We start from the raw sequence: 21,110 nt of genomic DNA, 5'->3' as shown, positions 1-21,110 counted from the left end.
AACCTAGGTGTGCTGCCACATTACAGATCATTCGAAGGAATCAGGTTTATAATTTAGGTGAGCCATATGTATAGAGAGAGAGGTGCCATAACACAGATGCTCCAAACCATCAAGCTTTGCAGCATTGTTAACCATTTAAACCACTCACCAACTGAATGTAGAACTGACTGAGCAACATTCCCAGATTTCTCGCTTCCACGTCTTTGTTTTCCAAAAGAGCTTTACTCAAAGTTGTTTGGATAAGCTCCAAAGCCTCCTTTCCTTCACCTACTTTATTTAAAAGCATAACCAGCCCCTGTTCCAGATAGCACGCACATACAAACAGAGATAGCCCAAGCTATCATCAGTACAGAGTCATGTATTTTGTGTGTGCGTGTGTGCGCTCGCACAAATTAACAACTGCATGTCACTCATCAATCAGGTAGTCTAGTTTCCTTCTTACCCTGATGTAGCTATCCAACGGGAAGAGACCTCATGGACAAGCTAAAAGGACATTTAATAAACAAGAATATTTTGCTTTAATGCTGCGCTTGGCTCCACATGATGCCCAACAACTGCTGGCCCTGTAGTGCTGCTGCTGACAGGCCACTGAGTCCCCTATTGGCTGCCGACAGCAGGCTGAATCCCCCCTGTTGGCTGCCGACAGGGTTCCCAACCCCATGTCCACGATGACTATGCTGATGATGGTATTTATGCTGCTGAATCTGATGATGATGCTGATGGTCTTGATGCTGATGCTTACAATGATGATGAAGATGATGGTTCTGATGCTTTGCTACTGTGATGATGTTAATGATGATGTTGATGAACTAATCAGGGATTAAGCCAGTTCATGCTGAAGATTAGCCATGGCACGGGCGTGCACATGACAAGTGTGCTCTTAGCACTTATTTATTCTAATACCTTTAATTTTTACACATTCACCACTACAATAAAGGAGGCCAAACTCCTTGCATGACTCATAGGAGGTCTTTAAGAACCCACCCTAGAGAGTGCCAAGAGGGCCATGCTTGGGCCAGCATGCTGATGTTTAGCCCCAGGGGGGCCTGGACAGCAAGGCGGCCAGCGCTTGGCCAACCTGTCCGCCAGCATGGCAGACTGTGGGCTAGCCCAATGGGCAGCCTGCGCAGGCTTTACAGCCCCAAACAGATGGCTAGGCAGCATTGAATCCCCGCAGTGTGAAACGATGGGATTTGTTTTGGCATTTATTGCTATTTTGCTGGTCATGCGCCTTTATGCTACTGGCCGACTTCAGTATACTGGCTGACCAACGCTAGAGGAGAGTATAAAAGGCCCAACCATGAATTCAGTCCATTATCTCATTATTCAAAAGGGATTGATGCTTCCAAGGGCCAAGACAACCAAGGGGACAGCTCCAATTAAGGTGAACATTGCAAGTCGAGATTATCTCTTTATTTTCTGATTTACATCATTCTAATAAAGCAAATACACCAAGGTGGTACCAAACGTTATGTACTGTACAGATCCGTACGTACTGTACGTTGTTTGGTACGGAAAAAAAAATTAAGGTACGTAAAAATACGTACCATTGGTGAAAATAAATAAAATCTCAAAAAATTCAGCCACCTACATAAAATTTCAGTCCATGTCCACATTGACATATAAAACTTTTGAAATAGAGACACAACAAGGTCACAAACCTACTGATTCAAAAGTGAGAAATTAGAATCACAAGTCGTCAATCATACTTAATAAGTTAATCGTACTTAATACTTAATACTTATTACTTAAGACAAGTCACATTGTCACAAGTGGGTCGTCCATAGATGGTGGGCTAAGGCTCTGAGAGAGAGAGGAGAGAGAGAGAGGAGAGAGAGAGTTATGTTGCTGCCTTGGGGCCTGGGCAAGGGTGGGTGGGGAAAGGGGGCAAGGGTGGGCATATTGCCAGCCGTACTGGGCGCCAGTGGGGCGAACAGAGAGGGCGGCTATGCACAGAGGCGCGAAGCGAACAGGGGCGGTGAGGGCAGAGGCGAACTGAGGCGATGGTGAGCAGGGGGCGGCCCAGGGAGAAGGCGGCGGCGACAGTAGCGAACGGAGAGAGAGAGAGAGAGAGAGTGCGACTGTAGAGGAGAGAGCATGGCGGCTGGCCCTTACCGGAAGGTTGAGGTCGTACAGCCTCCAGAGTCCAGACGCAAGACGCAAACACAAGACGCAAGCACGTCGCCCCAAAAAAAAAGTACGGATCGATCCGTACGTACGGGGATGCACGCCGCCCAAAAAAAAAAGTACGGATCGATCCGTGCGTACGGATCCCCATACGGTACGGATTGGATCCGTACGTACGTTTTGATCCTACCTTGAAATACACCATTCGTGGAGGGGGCCCTTCAGAGGGTATTTGGGACCCAATACTATGTCCTCTTCTCCCTCTCTCTCTCATTGAAGTTACTGATTCGACCACAAAGCTTCTGTTTGTTACATTTTTGGGCTTAATGCACTATTGTTGATGTCACCATTTGGTCCATCTCCATTTCTGGAGCCACTTCTATGGGATTGTCACTCCATAGAGCGGCCAGATTTGTACCATGTTCACATGTGGCCAGGCCAATGTCCCATGTGAAAGGGTCAGTTATCTTGTGTCACATGGACAGGAACCAGTTTTGTGCCACCTGTGTGTTACGAGTATTGTGCCATATGGACGGGAGCTTATTTGCTGCCACCCGTGTATGACCAAGATTGCGTCTTATCCATGGGACTGTCACTCCATGGTAGGACTGACATTTGTGCCGATTGTCTATGGGATTGTCACTCCATAAGAAGACCCGTGCCAAAGGATGTGTGTTTTGCCTATGGGACTGTCACTCCATAGGAAAACTAGGACTTCACATTTCTGTCGCGCCAGTTTTCTGCCCGACAATAAATCCTTGTACAAGTTTCATGAAAGGAAGATTTTGTCCATTACATGTGCACATGCATTTGTGTTTGTATGCATAAACTTGCTATCGCATATCTTGTTTTTGGTGTTTGCCTCCTATGACGTGTCAGTACACTGGACGGGGACGCCCCCAGTGTACCGTGGGTGTGCTGTCTGCTGACGAGTTGCTGTGGCGTGTCAACAAGTGGTAAGTATTGCCCTTGTTGGCCTTTTCAAACGTAAAATTCATAAAGTCATGTAAACCTTAATGTTTATAAGGTTGGATGTTCACACACATTTAAAATTTTGTCCGGACACTTTCTAGTGTAGGTGCCCATGAGCTAACCTTTGATTAAAGTTTAATAATATTTAAAGCATCTATTGCATGGGCAACTTCTCTTTCCCCACACGTGGAAGATATTGAGGGGGGTGGTTGTTGAAAGGGAGGCGACTACAAAATTTGGAAAAATGCCCATAAAATGCCTGATAAATCCTGATGATGTTTATGATGCTAAAATGATGCCATGTCACTGCACACCTGAAGGGTGTGCATGTGACATTCCCCTCTGCTAAACTGTTGCTGGGTGGTAACCTGGCAACCTTCTGACTCCCTGTTGACCTTCCTCCAATGAGACTCCTGTCCCCTTTGACCTTCCTCCAATGAGACTCCTGTCCCCTTTGACTTCTTCTGCCAGGACTGAGGTCAATGCTGAAGTGAGATCCCTGTGGGGCAAAGACTACTGAACTGCGGGAACTTCATGGCACAATGCTGCTAACCTGCAACCTGCATATCTACCTGGAATACTTGAGTCACCCTTGACTTACTTGTGGAGTCCTTTCACACACCATCTCCGTCGTTCCTGAACCTCTGAACCTTCTGAGGCGAATGTTGGAGCAAACTTCCCTCTTCTTTTCTGAAAGAGAACTCCCTGCTACCAATTGAAGTCAAAAACTCCATTCACTCCTTTGATGATAGATGTCATTCTTCCCCAGAGAACTCATGGGTGAAACCTGTAGGCCTTGCAGAATGCATGATGCAAGGTATGACTGCTAGGATGACTAAAATACTGCTGCAAGCCTATATGCTGTGCAAAATGCAGATGGATGGCTTACTGATGCATGCCTAAGGGAAGAACCCTAGGGATGGCTTCAGAATCTTGAGAACTGGATTTGGAAATGTGAAACATGATGACTGAATGAATTTAGAGAATGAACATGCACTGACTGCTAAGTCTGCCTACCCTATGCTCTGATACCAATGTGACATGCGGGGACTGATCGATGTTAAGCAACCTTGGATTAGTGCTACACTTTACCTAAGAGATGATTAACTAAGATGGACACAAGAGAGATGAGTGTCAATGCAATGCAATGCAGCTATATTCGATGATGAATGCGGTTACAATGAGATCCAAATGGATCTATGCTGTCCTAGATGATGTCTACCCCTGGAAGAGAGGGAAACATGTTGAAGGATGATTAAGGATGGCTGTCCTGACTCCAATGCTGAGTTCCACCACTTGTATGCTGGTATCCCTCTATGTAGGAGTTGGGAAGATGGCTGATGTAGATGCTGTGATGCGTGGATGCGCTGTTGTTCCCAACCCTCTTGGAGTAGAAACGCAGAAGAACCCACTGTTGAATGCTGAGATGCTGGGAGGAATAGAGGCGCCTGCTTTATATAGCTCAAATAAGGCTGGTCGGTCAGCATACTGCTGTCGGCCAGCAACTTTGGACAAAATAAATGTAAAAATAGCATAAAATGCTATCTTGACTGCAAATGCTGTCGGCTGCTGTCCAAACTCTGTCGGCTGCCTCCACAAGCCCCAAATGCTTTGGTCTAGATGGCTAATGTGATGCTACAATGCTGAATCCAGCCCATACCATGTGGTACATGCTGAAAACCTTCATTTAAATGCCTCAAAAATGCCCATAAAATGCTTGATAAATCCTGATGGTATGATGCTAAAATGATGCCATGTCACTGCACACCTGAAGGGTGTGCACGTGACAAAACAAGTGCTTGGAGAAGTATCTTCCACTTGTAGAGTTTGCCTAAAATAACACGGTACATGCCTCTACGGGAAAGGCCCCATTTGAGATTATTTATGGCAGAGTGGTCTTGCCACCTATCCTTCGTACAAAGGATGAGATTTTTGCAACCAATGAGTATGTGCGTGACTTGGATGTAGCCTTTGCTCAGGTGCGGAAAGCCATTGCAAGGTCACAAGACAAGCATAAGAAGGCTGCCGACAAGCATAGAAGGGACATGCAAGTCAAGGAAGGTGATTGGGTATTGCTGACATTTGAGAAAGCTAGGCTTCGGAAGAGGCCAGGACGAGAGAGATCATATCCAAAGCTTTCTACTCGATATTATGGACCCTTCAAAGTGATTGACAAGATCAATGAAGTCTCCTATAGGCTTGCTTTACCCAGTCATTGGAAGATTCGCAATGCTTTTCACGTGAGTCTTTTGCGGAAGTATGTGGGGCCAGATCCAAAAGAGCCATTTGTTACCATATTATAGTAGTGATGTGTGTGAACACACTTAGGACCGCCGGGGCACTTTTTCCCTCACTAGGAGGTTTTTTCCCCCGTGCATTGTATATACGCCCATTATCTTCTAGGGCTTGTTATCTTTCATTTTTGGCACTCATAATACACTACTGTGTTGTGCTCAAGCTTCCTCATCTTCTTGTAGTTGTGTGTGCATTCCTGCAACCCTAATTCCAACAATTGGTATCAGAGCAGGCTTCCACCTCCCGGGCAGCATCACCGGCACCTGCCGCTTCATCTCCTCCGATTGCGACGAGATTTCACGAGCGTCTGCAGGTTAGTATATGCCGTGGGAGAGCCCGAAGGGCCTGGTCATTTCAGAATTTTGATCTGAGGTCATTTCGCCCTCCGTTTTTGCATTCCAAGTCCTGCGCAGGCAAAATCGTCCTACTGTGCAGATTTTCTGTCAGGATTAAAATCTGCAGGACAGGTGCCCATTCGTCTGTTTTGGGCTGTGCTACATAGCACAGGTCGATTTTATACAGGTTTTCCTCTTACAGACAGCATTTACATCTAGTAGTACAGTCATTGGCCATGGCTGACAACAATGATGTATTCCGCATGTTGGCTGCTGAGGATAAGTTGGATGGCACCAACTATCCATTGTGGGCATATATGATGCGACATGTATTGGTAGCAAAGGGGTTATGGAACATTGTGCAGGGTATTGATGCACGTCCTATTGTGGCTGGGAATGCTGCAAACACATCAGAAACAGGTACTGTTGATGATGGTGCAGGCACAAGTGCTGTAGCAGCTGTTCGAGAACCACCACTTTCAGCAGAGCAGATTCGTTGGGATGGTAGAGATGCGCAGGCTCATGCCTTGATTGCGCTGTCTGTCAAACGTACCATTATCCCACATATTCGCTCCTGCAGGACTTCTAAGGATGCTTGGGATGTACTTGCCACATTGTATCAGGCAAGAAATGAGGCTCGTGTTGCTTATCTCCGAAAACAGTTGGAGAGTGAGCATATGAACGAAGGTGATTCTATGGATAGCTTTTTGACAAAGATCAAGGATTTCAAAGAGCAGCTCATTTCTGCAGATGAAATCCTGTCAGACAGTTCACTTGTGCAGACTGTTTTGAATGGTCTACCAGATTCTTATCAGGGTTTTGCTTCCACTCTTCGCTTGATGATGAAAGGCAATCCCAATGCCTTATCATTTGAGGAGTTAGTTTCTGTTTTGCTGCAAGAAGACCAGTCAAGGCAAAACAGGAATATTATGCGTGTCGCAGATCAAGCTTTCGTTGCTAGTCAGAGAAGCGGGAAAGGTAAAGCTGGCTTTTCTTCTAGTAAGCAGAAATCTGCAAATGCTGCGCAACCAAAGAAGGAAGACAAAGATGAGAAGAAGGGTGACAAACAGAAGACATTTTGCAAGTACTGTAAGGGAAATGATCATGTCATCAAAGCGTGTCCTAAGCTGGCTGCGAAAGAGGCTAAGAAGAAAGAGGCTGGTATGGCTGTTGCAGATGCCTCTCCTTCTAACAATGAATCTGCTAATGTTGTGCTAGATACAGAATGGGCATTCAATGCGCAGTGCAGTTATGACCCATCTTTGCATGACACATGTATGTCTGCAGTAGATTCAGATGTATGGTACTTTGACAGTGGTGCCACTAAGCATATCACCTCGCAGCGCAGTTTATTCACTTTCCTTGAGTCTGCTCCCACAGGGAATACTATCGCTTGTGCCAATAACTCCTCTTATCCCGTTAAAGGAGTTGGACAGATTGTGCTGAATGTTGCAAATGGCAACACCTTTACACTTTTTGATGCATTGTATGTGCCAGGGATCAAAAAGAATCTGCTGTCAGTCTCCGCATTTGCCAAAACAGGTTTGGTTGTAAAATTTGTGGATGACAGATGTACTGTTCATGATCTCTCTTGTGGTGACATCATTGTAGCATCTGGTTCACTATGTCGAGGGCTGTATAAGCTCAATATGGATGGCAAATGTGTAGAGGATTCAGCATGTGCTATTATGGATACGCAGGCTATTTCAGATGCAAAACTGTGGCATGCACGTTTTGGTCATCTGAATTTTGCAAGTTTGCTGCGCCTGCAGAAATCTGAAATGGTGTCTTCTTTGCCTAAGCTTGAGGCACCTGTCAAGCATGTTTGTGAGGGCTGCATATTGGGTAAAATGCAGCGTGCTTCCTTTCCCAAAGATGGATCAGTGAGAGCTGAACGCAGATTGCAGCTTGTTCACAGTGATGTTTGTGGTCCCATGCAAACTCCATCATTTGGAAACTACCTTTACTTCGTGACTTTCATTGATGATTTTACCAGGCATGCATGGGTATATCCTTTGAAGGCAAAGTCCGAAGTGTTTTTGTGCTTCAAACGTTTTTTGGTTATGGCTGAAAATGTGTCAGAAAGTAAGATGGGCACCCTCCGTTCAGATCGAGGGGGGGAGTATATGTCTTCAGAATTTAATGCATTTCTGGCTGAGCGTGGGATAAAACACCAATGTACAGTGCCGTATACACCACAGCAAAATGGTGTGGCTGAGAGAAAAAACAGGTCTCTCATGGAAATGGCAAGATGTATGGTTAAGAGTCAAAGTCTACCACATGGTTTTTGGCTTGAGGCTGTCATGTGTGCCACTTATGTACTAAACAGGTGTCCCACCAAAGCATTACAGGTTGTCACTCCATATGAGGCTTGGCATGGCCGCAAGCCATCTGTTGGCCATTTACGTGTTTTTGGTTGCCTGGCATATGCATTAGTGCCTGTGCAACATCGCAGAAAATTGGATGACAAAGCTGTCAAATGTATTTTTGTTGGATATAGTGCTGAGAGCAAAGGCTATCGTTTGTATCATCCACAGACAAAGCGCATTTTGGTTAGCCGTGATGTTGTATTTGTGGAAGATGCAGTTCAGCCCTTGGTTTCATGTACTAAGGAGACAGATATCAGCTCACATGATGTCTATGATACATTGTTGCCTCTTTTCAGTGGTGCACAGTCAAGTGCAATACCTCATGAGGCAGTTTTTCAGCCTATGCAGGTTTTAAATGATGGCACAGATCAGCCTATATCTGATGCAGATGTGCATGATGCACTTGAGGATGAGAGACAAGAGATTGAGGGCTCTAGAAACATGCCTAGATGGCTGGTGCAGACTTTGCGTGACAGCAAGTTGGATGCCCCTTTGTCTAGTCGCACTCGTTCTAGCTCTCATGGTGCCTCTTATGCGTCAGATTGTTATGCATTGGCTGTTTCTAGTATGTGCGATGAAAGTGAGCCTGTTTCATTTGATGAGGCACAAAGTTCAGAAAATTGGATGGCTGCTATGCAAGCAGAATACGATGCTATTATGAAGAATAGTACATGGTCTTTATGTGACTTGCCCCCTGGCAAGAAGGCCATTGGCACTAAGTGGGTATACAAATTGAAGCGTAAGCCTGATGGCACAGTGGATCGCCATAAGGCTAGGCTTGTTGCAAAAGGTTATGCTCAAGAGAAGGGCATTGATTTTGATGAGACTTTTGCTCCCACATGTCGTATGACCACTGTTCGTAGCATCTGTGCATTAGCAGCTCATAATGGTTGGAATGTACATCAGCTGGACATAAAGACTGCGTTCTTAAATGGAGATTTGCATGAGGAGGTGTATGTATCGCAGCCTCGTGGTTTTGTTCAAAGAGGGCAGGAAAACAAAGTGTGCAGGTTAAAAAAGGCTTTATATGGTTTAAAGCAAGCTCCACGAGCTTGGTATGAAAAAATACATGCATATTTGACTGCACATGGGTTTCAGAATAGTCCAACAGAAAGCACTTTGTATGTTAAACGTGTGGATGGTGTACATCTAATCATTGCTCTCTATGTCGATGACATGCTGCTCACAGGACCAAATGAGAGTCATATTGCTGATTTTAAGGCTGATTTGAATGCCTCTTTTGAAATGTCAGATTTGGGGCATTTGCATCATTATTTGGGGATACAATTTAAGCAGTGTGATGGAGGTATTGCTTTGTGTCAGACAAAGTATATTGAAACATTGTTGCGGAGATTTGGCCTTGAAGACTGCAAGCCTATTGCTACTCCAATGGAGACAGGTTTGAAGTTGAGTCTTCATGATGCTGGAGATCACTTTGATGTCACACTCTATCAGACAGCTGTTGGTTGCCTCATTTATGTATGCATTACGAGGCCAGACATTCAGTTTGCAGTCTCACAGGTGAGCAGATTTATGCATAGCCCAGGCATTAAGCATTGGCAGGCAGTGAAGCGTATCTTTCGCTATTTGAGTGGTACTCGGCATCTTGGGTTGTTTTATCCCAAGGGGGGATCATTGCCGCCAGATTTACATGTTTTTTCAGATTCTGACTGGGCTGGTTGTTATGACACACGCGTGTCCACGAGTGGTTTTTGCTTCATGCTTGGAAGCTCATGCATATCATGGTTGAGCAAGAAGCAGCCTACTGTGGCCACTTCTAGTTGTGAAGCTGAGTACAGGGCAGCTTTCACAGCTACGGTTGAGTGTGTGTGGCTCAGACGCCTTATGGCTGATTTGGGTGTTGGGCAGCCATCTGCCACCACCATCTTCACTGACAGTCAAAGCGCATTGGCAGTTGCGCGGAACCCAGTGTTCCATGCTCGTACGAAGCACATTGAGGTGCACTACCATTATGTCAGGGAGAGACTCTCTGCAGGAGAGATCAGTTTGGCTTATGTGCCAACACAGGATAACCTTGCAGACCTTTTCACAAAGGCTCTGCCTCGTGAGAAGTTCGAAGCTTTTCGCAAAGCTTTGGGCTTACTCCCTTTTGTGGATTCGTCCACATAGCTAGACACTTCCCTATACATGAGTGCTAGCTCTTGTTCACCGCATCACTCCAGGGGGGATTTGTTACCATATTATAGTAGTGATGTGTGTGAACACACTTAGGACCGCCGGGGCACTTTTTCCCTCACTAGGAGGTTTTTTCCCTCGTGCATTGTATATACGCCCATTATCTTCTAGGGCTTGTTATCTTTCATTTTTGGCACTCATAATACACTACTGCGTTGTGCTCAAGCTTCCTCATCTTCTTGTAGTTGTGTGTGCATTCCTGCAACCCTAATTCCAACACCTGTCATAGAAGATCCACCCGAGATTGATGAGCTTTAGGAGATCCTCCAGCCAAAGCAGATTGTATTTCACAAGGAGAGAAAGCTACCACATGGAAAGCTTTCCAAGAGATACCTTGTGAAATTCAAAAACTATTTACCCATTGATGCAAAGTGGGTAGATGAGGACTATTTCGTTGACTACCCACAGCTTTTGCAGGCATATCTTGAGGCTTTCTAGTTGAGGTCAACTGTTTAGAAGCCGGGGGGATGTCACCATTTGGTCCATCTCGATTTCTGGAGCCACTTCTATGGAATTGTCACTCCATAGAACGGCCAGATTTGTACCATGTTCACATGTGGCCAGGTCAGTGCCCCATGTGAAAGGGTCAGTTATCTTGTCACATGGACGGGAACCAGTTTTGTGCCACCCATGTGTGACCAGTATTGTGCCATATGGACGGGAGCCTGTTTGCTACCACCCGTGTATGATCAGGATTGCGTCTTATCCATGGGACTGTCACTCCATGGTAGAACTGACATTTGTGCCTACCTTGTCTATGGAATTGTCACTCCATAGGAAGGCCCGTGCCAGGATGTGTGTTTTGCCTATGGGACTGTCAGTCCATAGGAAAACTAGGACTTCACATTTCTATCACACCAATTTTGTGCCCGACAAGAAATCCTTGTACAAGTTTCATGAAAGGGAGATTTCGTCCATTACATGTCCACATGCATTTGTGTTTGTATACATAAACTTGTTTTCGCATGTCTTGTTTTTGGTGTTTGCCTGCTATGACGTGCGCACCATTACACAGGACGGGGACGCCCCCAGTGTACTGTGGGTGTGCTGTCTACTGACGAGTTGTTGTGGCGTGCAAACAAGTGGTAAGTATTGCCCTTGTTGGCCTTTTCAAACGTAAAATTCATAAAGTCATGTAACCCTTAATGTTCATAAGGTTGGATGTTCACACACATTTAAAATTTTGTCTGGACACCTTTTAGTGTGGGTGTCCATGAGCTAACCTTTGATTAAAGTTTAATAATATTTAAAGCATCTATTGCATGGGCAACTTCTCTTTCCCCACACGTGGAAGATATTGAGGGGGGTGGTTGTTGAAAGGGAGGCAACTACAGAATTTGGGAAAAAGGTTGATTTTTGGGCTGTTGTTTTTGTACCTAACTCCTGTGCTGCACCCGCCTACTGTACCAGCATTTGTACCCACCTCTAGTGCCACACCCGCCTGCTGTACCAGCATCTGTACCCGCCTCTTGTGCTGTACAGCATATGTCTTAATTATCGTCTAATCTCTTTGCTAATGATGTTGATTCTTGCATTTGATCCACCATAGCTCATCACATTGCTGCAAATTTAACAGTAGCAAGATAAACCGCATCTAAAAGATTATGGGGCTGATGTGCACCAATGTCTCATGCGTGCAAAGATGGTTTTAAACCATCCACAAATCACTCAACCTACTCCGACCACCTAATAGTCCTTGGAAGCATCAGCAAAAGCTTCCAGAAACGAGCGAGATAGTCGGTTATCGATTCGCTATTTCTTCAATTCACGCTCATAATCGGCAAGAATAAACTGATTCAAGACTGCCTTGCGGCAGTCATCCCAACAAGTCACGGTGGGGAAGAATGTAAAATACCTCAAGGCTCACCTATTTAGTTAATGAATTCACCTGAGTAATTGAATTCTGATGCAAGTATGATTATTTTCATGGCATGCACATTGCTTGGATGTGAAGTATCTGTGCATTTTGCGATAATGTGCATTTTGCGATAATGTGGTCGAAAGGTAGGAAGCCAGAGGGCAAGTCATTCATACCAGGGCTGTCCAAGGATGCATACAAGAAAAAAGGCATGTGTTTTGAGTTTGCACAAAAAGACCATATCTATGTCAATTGCCTGTAATTGTCTTGGGAGAGTAGGGGAAGGCAGCAGTAAAACAGTCCCAGACAAAGAGAGAAACACAAGACTGCAGCTATTGGCCAAGACACATCACGTCTATGGAGGCCAATGGAGCTTTAGAAGGTATAGGAATTGAAGTGATGCTAGTACCTAAGCACATCACTGAATCCCATAGGAGGAGATATACCGAAGATTATGGAGCAGCCTAGATATAGTTCTTTGTAGAAGGTCTATCAGCATGCAATGCAGACAAGATAAAGAACACTAATGCTTAAACATTTCATAGAAATACCTGCAAGAAGCGAGCAGACAAGGGCCGCAAACTCAAAAGTTCTTCGTATTCCTTTCTAGCCATTGACAACTCTCCGAGAAACTCATGTGTCCGGGCTTTTAAAAATTTCCACTTCAAATTATTTGGCTGGACTTCAAGGAATGTTTCAAGTACAGTTAATGCACGCAGCATGTCTCGCTGTTCCATAACTGTATGAAGAAGAACTTCGAGGGCCCTAGTGTCGCTTGGATACCTGTGAAGTTGTAGCTTTAAACTGTACATAGGGGATTCTTTGGGGGTGGGGATTCCTCTCCAAAAGGCTTCACTAAGGCAGAGACCCTCCTCGAAATCCTCTAAGTCTTTGGGGCTATGTGGAGTGGCATTTACAGAGTGCATATTGGAGTGTTGTGCAGGAGCTTTTAATTCGTCTTGTCTATTTAAGACAGTACCTGAGTCATCCAGCTCATCCGAAAGAGCATCTGATTCACCCTGAATAGCTTCAGCAGCTACCTCTTCCTGCTTCATGGCTGCCTCATCTCTGTGCTTTCTATGAGTTTGAGAATTCCCCGCAGAGACTGTGCTGGTTGGAGATGTGATCGTCCATGCTGATGCAGGCATGCTTAAACTGAGCCCCAACCCTATGATAAGAAGAGCCCTTCCTATAAAAGACAAAACTTGTGGCATGTTTCTGGACTGTTTAAGATTAGAAGCCGCAAATTCCTTCACCAATAAGCACTTATTATCATCTAAATGTGCGAGTGTGGAGAAACCATTGCCCTGCATGCTATCAATACTAAGACCCAATATTTGTTTTGCCTCAAGACCGCTAAATCCATTGGAATCAGCTGTTGTATTCAAATCTTCCAAAATCCAAGTCTTCCAGGGTTCATCTGAAAGCCCAAAACTTCTCGAGCCACTGCAAGCCCAAATGGCCTGGTTTTTGAATCTTACCTTGTTAGACTGCGCGCGCCCATGAAGCTGTCGTAGCTGCGAATTCACAGTTCCCAATAAGCTTCTTTGAAAACCCAGATTGTGATTCTCCGGCGCTGAAGTGATTAAGGCAGAGTGCAGAGACTCCATGGCGAACAGCACACACCGCAAGTGTGTGAGACTTTCGCCCGTGAGTGTTGTGGTGCTTTTTTTGTGCGAGTGTGCGAGTGGTTTTTTTTTTTAAATGTGTGTTTTTTTATGTGTACACACATGGAGTGCGTGTATATGTGCGTGGGTTTTTTTTTGAAGTGTGTATATGTCCGTGAGTGTGTGCGCTTTTATGTGTCCATAGTGTATGTGCACTTGACATACACTTGTTTATGTGAGTGCACCATCAAGTACCAAAGCTTTAATGAAGGTGGTTCATGTTACCTCACGCTCAGACTTGGGTGTGTCGACTATGTGTGTCAACTCTGTAACACATGCGTGTGTGTCGCCTCACATGCATGTCTGTATTTGTGTATACATGCGCCGATGTGTATGTATATGTATATTTTTGTGTGCGTGTGGGCAAGAGAGTGGGGGTGTGTATCTATGTGCTTGTGTGTGTGATGCACGTGTGTATTTACATGCATGTGTGTGTTTGCACACTCAAGTATATGCATGCACGTGCATGTGCATGTGCATTTCTATGTGTGTTGTGTATATGTGTGCAAGCATACAAGTGTGTGTGTATATGTGTGTATACATTTATTTATATGTATACAGGGTGAAAAGGTATGGTAAGGTACGCATTCAGGTACGGGTTGAGATTTTGAGGTACGTTAAATACGTAAGGTACTAAAAACATAAAAAATATACTTTATAGTGTACTATATATATGAAAAAATGAATGTTTTTAGCACCTTACGTTAAATACGTTACGTACTAAAAACATAAAAAATATACTTTATAGTGTACTGTATATATGAAAAAAATGAATGAAAAAACATTTCATTTATGAGCATTCAACAACAACACAATTATCAAAATGAGAGCTCCATCTGTCAACATGTATCCTTCGCTATCATACTCTCGGCTCTAGCTCTACAATGGCGGTGACCGCAGCATTAGGCACCGCATCATTATCATCTCTCGCTGCAATGTCTGTATCAATGAGAGGAATTGTAAGATTCCTCCCCAGCCTCTCAGGATGTCCAGTATCTTCCCATGTAATCAAATCCCTCTTCAGAAATATAAAAGATCTTGTTTCTACCAGTTTTGGCCTAGAGAGAGAAAATATTCTAGAAAGAGAATATTCAGATTTTAAATATTTTTGGATAAAAAAATACCTCATCTTATTAAAATAAGTTCCTCTGAAACAGAAGTTCAAAAAGATTTTCAGAAGGTGCATTAGAAATTAAGTATAATTTGTTCAAGAGGCATTATCCTAGGGGTGAAGATTTTTTCGAAATTTTAAATTAAGGTTCTTATGGACCAATGAGATTCATCCAAATGTAGGGAGGAGATAAATGAAGAAATAAAAGAAAAATCTCCCAAAAATGAGTAAATACTCACATAAGATGAAGAGTTGACTAAGGACAAGGTTAATAGTTAAAAAAAGGAGATATTTAGAAGTAATGATGCATTTTGACACCTCTGCATGGGGGAATTCCCCTCATGAAGGAGGCGCCTATTTCACATGCTTGAATGAGTTTTAAACTCCCAAATAATGAGATATTTTTATCTCTCCTCTCTCCTGTTTCAACTAGATCCAAAAAGTGAGCAAAACTCACCTAAAAATGGTCAAAAATTGACCAAACTGATCTGAAAAATTCTAGAATCGGTTTGCTTGGTTAGAGGCTCACTTTTTCCTATAAATAGAAGCCCTTCCCTTTGTTGAAACTTAAGAGTGTTTTGCACTGTTACCCTACCTCTCCCAAGTGCTAAAAACAGTGAATTTTACTCATAATTCATTAGTTTTTGACCTTCCCTCTTCCAAAAGATTGGTGGCCACTCTTGTTTCAAACAAGAGAAACAAGAGTTGAATCCTCAAACCATCAAGCCAAAGGAAAGCTCTCAAATTATCTATGTAAGTTGGAGATTCTTCTCTTTTCTATTCTTTTTATGGTTTTTATCGTTTTTTATGATTTTTGTCTTCTCTAAATTAAAAATGATGTTATACCTCATTGCAAAAAGGCATTCCTCTCTCTTCTCTAGTAAATCCAACCATTCTTTATCCTAGATGAATGATTAATGAATAAAATCAAGTTTTTCATAATGTTTCTCTTAAATAAGTAGAAAAATGTTTACTTTAGAATAATTAAAACACTTTTGGTGCACTTTTAATTAATTTTAGAGACTTGAAAATTGAAAAATGGTCAGCCATACAAAGGAGGTTATGGTAAAATTTTTCAAAAATTTAGAAATAAGTATTATCTTTTATTATTCTAAAAGAGTAATCCTTATGGTTTCTATATTCTAAAGTGTCATTTTCATGCATAGAAAATGCATTTTGATTATTTGTATAAAAGAAATTTAGTTAAAAGTATTACTTTTATTATTATTGATTTTTATGCATAAAAGTATGCATAAAAGATTATTTTTATTATTATAAAAGTGTTACTTTTATCATATTTGATTTTCATGCATAAAAGTATGCATAAAAGATTATTTTTTAATTATAAAAGTGTTACTTTTATCATAAATGATTTTATGCATAGATTAGATGCATAAAAGAAATTCTTTTATATTTAATAGAGTGATTTTCATCATAAATGATTGTATGCATAAACATATGCATAAAAGATATTTTTTATATTAAAAGAGTGATTTTCATCATAAATGATTTGTATGCATAAACGATATTTTTTTATATTAAAAGAGTGATTTTCATCATAAATGATTTGTATGCATAAACATATGCATAAAAGATTTTTTTTATATTAAAAGAGTGATTTTCATGATAAATGATTTGTATGCATAAAAGATATTTTTTTATATTAAAAGTGTGATTTTCATCATAAATGATTTTATGCATAAATTAGATGCACTATAAAAGAAATTCTTTTATAGTGATTTTCATCATAAATGATTGTATGCATAAAAGATATTTTTTTATATTAAAAGTGTGATTTTTATCATAAATGATTTTATGCATAAATTAGATGCATATAAGAAATTCTTTTATAGTGATTTTCATCATAAATGATTGTATGCATAAACATATGCATAAAAGATATTTTTTTTTATATTAAAAGTGTGATTTTCATCATAAATGATTTTATGCATAAATAGGATGCATAAGAAAAATTCTTTTATTCTAAAAGTGTAATTCCTACTAAATTGGATTTATGCATGGAAAGATGCATAAAGACTTTATTTTAACCCAAAAGAGTTATTCTCATCAATTTTGATTTTATGCATGGAAAGATGCATAAAGAATTTATTTTAACCCAAAAGAGTTATTCTCATCAATTTTGATTTTATGCATAGAAAGATGCATAAAGAAATCTTTTTTTAGTTCAAAAGAGTTATTCTCATCAATTTTAATTTTATGCATAGAAAGATGCATAAAGAAATCTATTATTAGTTCAAAAGAGTTATTCTTATCAATTTTGATTTTATGCATAGAAAGATGCATAAAGAAATCTATTTTTAGTTCAAAAGAGTTATTTTCATCAATTTTGATTTTATGCATGAGAAGATACATAAAAGATTGAATTATAATTCAAAAGTGTCATTCTCATTTAAAATAAATTTATGCATAGGAAGATGCATAAAAGATTGATTTTTATTTCGAAAGTGTTATTCTCCTTAAAATGAAATTTATGCATAAATAGATGCGTAAAGAAATTTTATATCAAAAATAAGAATTCTCTTGCATTCTATAATATGAGAATGTGAAACGAATCATATAGATGAAAATGAACGAGGAATAGTTGTAGATGTATGTATGTGAAAGAATGGATGTAGTTATATGTATGTGAAAGAGTGGATGTAGATGTATGAATGTGAGTGGGGATGTGAAGGTATGAATGTGGATGTGGAAATTGAAGTATGGATGTGGATGTGTGATGTGGATGTATGAATGTGGATGTAGATGTGGATGTATGAATGTGAATGTGGATGTGGATGTGAATGTATGAATGTGAATGGAGATGTGAATATAAGAAGGTGGATGTGGAAATGGATGTATGGATATGGATGTGGAAATGGATGTATGGATGTGGATGTAGATGTATGAATGTGAGTGGGAATGTGAAGGTATGAATGTGGATGTGAAAATGGAAGTATGGATGTGGATGTGGATGTATGAATGTGGATGTGGATGTGGATGTATGAATGTGAATGGGGATGTGAATGTATGAAGGCGGATGTGGAAATGGATGTATGGATGTGGATGTGGATGTGGATGTATGAATGTGAATGTGGATGTGAATGTATGAATGTGGATGTGGAAATGGATGTATGGATGTGGATGTGAAAATGGATGTATGGATGTGGACGTGGATGTATGAATGTGGATGTGGATATATGAATACGAATATGTATGTGGATATATGAATACGAATATGTATGTGAATGGATATGAAGTCGATATGAACGAATGGATGAGATGAGATGTCGTGTGAATCAGAATGTGAAATGAATAATATAATATGTGAACGAATGAGATGTAATGAGAAATGGATGTGATGAGACATAATGTAAGTTAAGAAAGATAGGAATAGATGTTATGTGAAGTGAATGAATCTGATGAGATGGGATGGAAAATGATGTATCTGGTCAAGAATGGATACACTTATGAATTGGATTTGGGTTAAGTAATATGGATTGATGTGGAACAAACTGGAAAGATATGAATTCAATATAGAAACTGTATTTGTGACCTGTTTGTAAATGATTGTTTTATGTCAAGAATGCTGGGGAAGCATTTTGACCGTCTTGTGATTAAGGTCGTGGGGTGGAGACCTAACTGATTGCAACTACTGTGGAGAGTCAATGGAGGACGTCTCGCATAGCAAGGTAAGCCGAGGTCTTGACCAGCCGAGGTTCGATGTAAATGGTGAGCTTCCGGTACGGTAGATGAGGGACCAAGGAAGCGGCCTATGAGTGAAGCGCTAGGTGACCTGCGAGGGGATCCTAGAGGGTGCTGACCATACGGTGCTTGGGCTCTAGGTCGCCGAAGATACCCACACGTGCGTCGTGGACGATATTGGAACAAGGAGTAAGAGTTGTTTTCTGAAACCGGGCATGGATCTAGTTGATTGACCTTGCTGATCCTCAACGGGGATGAGTCCATGGCTCTTTCATATGGATCTATTGTTAATCTTGCTGATCTTCAACGGAGATTCCATCTTGATTTTTATAAGTGATTATATTGCCGGGTACTACTATGGTCTAGGAACTATTGAAAAGGCCCCTGAGAGGACAGGTGGTGAGCGTTCTGGTTGCCAATGATGCCATAGATACTCCAATGAAGGAATGATTGGAAATAAGGACTCAACCAGAGATTTTGAGGATTGTGATCAGTGACACAATGGTTTTATTAAAGGATTGTTTTAAAGATAGCTGATGCTGAGAAAAAGGCAATTTCATATTGGGTGTGTAAGTGGTATGACTAGTTTTATGTTTGCATGAACATATCCGGCTAGGGGGCCTGGGAACTCTTTTCCCTACTACCCAGGACAAAACCTAACCAAATTCCTAATTGGATCCTATCACTACAGTGGTTGGGCAGTTGGCTACCCCATGGGACTGGATGGGGTTAGGCTGGACTGATGGATCCGTAAATCGAGACTCAATTTCTGTTTAGTTCGATAGATGAAGTAAATCCCGGACAAAAATTGTTCTATGGAAAAAGAATGAACGGTTGTGTCTCTCAATGAGAAAAAAAGCGTTGGTCTCTATGATCCATGTGCAATCTGTCCCTTGATCTGACTATGGAACTTACGAGTTCGGTCAGATCAGTTCAGTTAATTAAGGCTTTTGACTACGTTCGGGAAAAGTTATCCTGGTGGAATCGCCCGTGCTTTCCGGGCAAAGGAAGTTTTTTCGGGTTCGGTTTTGAAAAAAAAAATTGATGGATTAGTCTCTTGTCCAGATATCCATGGGCGAGGCCCCGAGTGTGGGACCCTGCTCCACACAAGAAGTGCTACTTCCACTGCTAGCACCCCTGAAATTGCTGCGCGGTGGGGACAGGGATCTTACAGTTGGTATCAGAGCTATTTGGCTAATGAGGATCAACCGAGAAGCCAAATATGTCAAAAATTTATCAAGAAGCACAAAAAGGTTGTAATTGTGTGATAAAATTCATACAATTTGATATTCAAACTGAAATTCGTAAATTAATCATTGGATCTTCAAATGGAAGTACCGCAATTGTAGGGAATCCCTGACTTGCTTGAGACCTAGACATGATGGTATTTACCTTATAGTTCCAAGAACCATGACTACCTGTATATTCCGAGGGTATAACTGTAGCTCTTTACTAGCAGTATATACGAGTAAATCTAAGACTTGGAATTATAAGCATTAATGCTATCCAGATGATGAATTCGAATGTGGTTGATATGATTTTTAAATTCTGGTTGAGAACTGATGAGTTGATTTGGATTCTGATTGAAAAATGATGAACCCTGAAATTTGGTTGAAATATAATAAGCTAAGCGAAACTGCAATGAGGATGAATGGGACGAGTCCCTGTGATAATGTTCGTAGCTAGAATGACGTTAATGACTTTAGGCAATCACTATGAGATTAGTGGATTATGCTGGCAGATTGCTACTGTTAACTTTTGATTAGTGGATCAAGTTATAAATTAAAAATTTAAAAAATTGAAATCCCCATGGAGGATTGTTTAGATAGAAAAATTCAGTCTAATGGATCATTATTGTGTTAAAGATATGAATGAGATAATTCTTAATGAATTGTTAACTAATAATACGTTCTATATGAGTATGTTTATCCCCCTTGACTCTGTGGGGAGCCGAGAACCCCGGAATCAATTGAATCAAAAATCGGATTGAATCTTAAATAAAGAGACTTAACAAGAATTTTCGTATTGATAGGAACATGGATTGAGGTCGTCGTGGTAGAAATGTTAACTCTCAACTCGATGAAGAAGAGCTCGACCTGGATGTTCGTAAAACTCTTCATAGTTCGCAGCCTGGACCTTTCAAGGGAGAAGGGAAAAACTTGGGCGAGGCGATGGAGAAGTGGATCGAATAAATGGAAGAATACTTCGGTGTCAGCGGGTACAATGAGAAGAGCAAAATGGCTCTTGCAAGGCTGAAGATAGTGGAGACAACTAGAGTGGCATGGAGAAACCATTGCGAGACAAACCGTCTCGACTGAAATACCCAAACCTGGACCGATATCAAGGCTTACCTTAGAAAGAGGTTTTGTCCCCCAAGCTTTCTTGAAATTAAGATGAATGAGTTCTTGGAACTAAAGCAGGAAAATTAGACAGTTGAAGAGTACCATTAGGCTTTTGCCCTTCTCCTTAAATATTCCC

The 21,110-nt window shown here is 41.5% G+C and overlaps 1 protein-coding gene across 1 annotated transcript in view; it reads right to left on the bottom strand.

Annotated features, from left to right (window-relative positions):
• The window catches only part of LOC147608330 (uncharacterized), a 64,162-nt gene extending 50,325 nt beyond the window's left edge, over window positions 1-13,837 (bottom strand). Inside the window, exons 1-2 of the mRNA XM_086788944.1 lie at window positions 12,704-13,837; window positions 149-295 (exon numbers count right to left, since the gene is read on the bottom strand). Coding sequence (XP_086645070.1) covers window positions 149-295; window positions 12,704-13,762 — 1,206 coding nt within the window. The 5' untranslated portion in view covers window positions 13,763-13,837. The remainder of the gene's footprint in view (window positions 1-148; window positions 296-12,703) is intronic.
• Between the last annotated feature and the right edge of the window lie 7,273 nt (window positions 13,838-21,110).

The sequence above is a fragment of the Cibotium barometz genome, chromosome 53, assembly GCF_041138505.1.
Source record: "Cibotium barometz isolate CiBa-2024 chromosome 53, ASM4113850v1, whole genome shotgun sequence".
Taxonomy (NCBI): Eukaryota; Viridiplantae; Streptophyta; class Polypodiopsida; order Cyatheales; family Cibotiaceae; genus Cibotium; species Cibotium barometz.
This window is presented reverse-complemented; position numbering and strand designations above follow the sequence as displayed.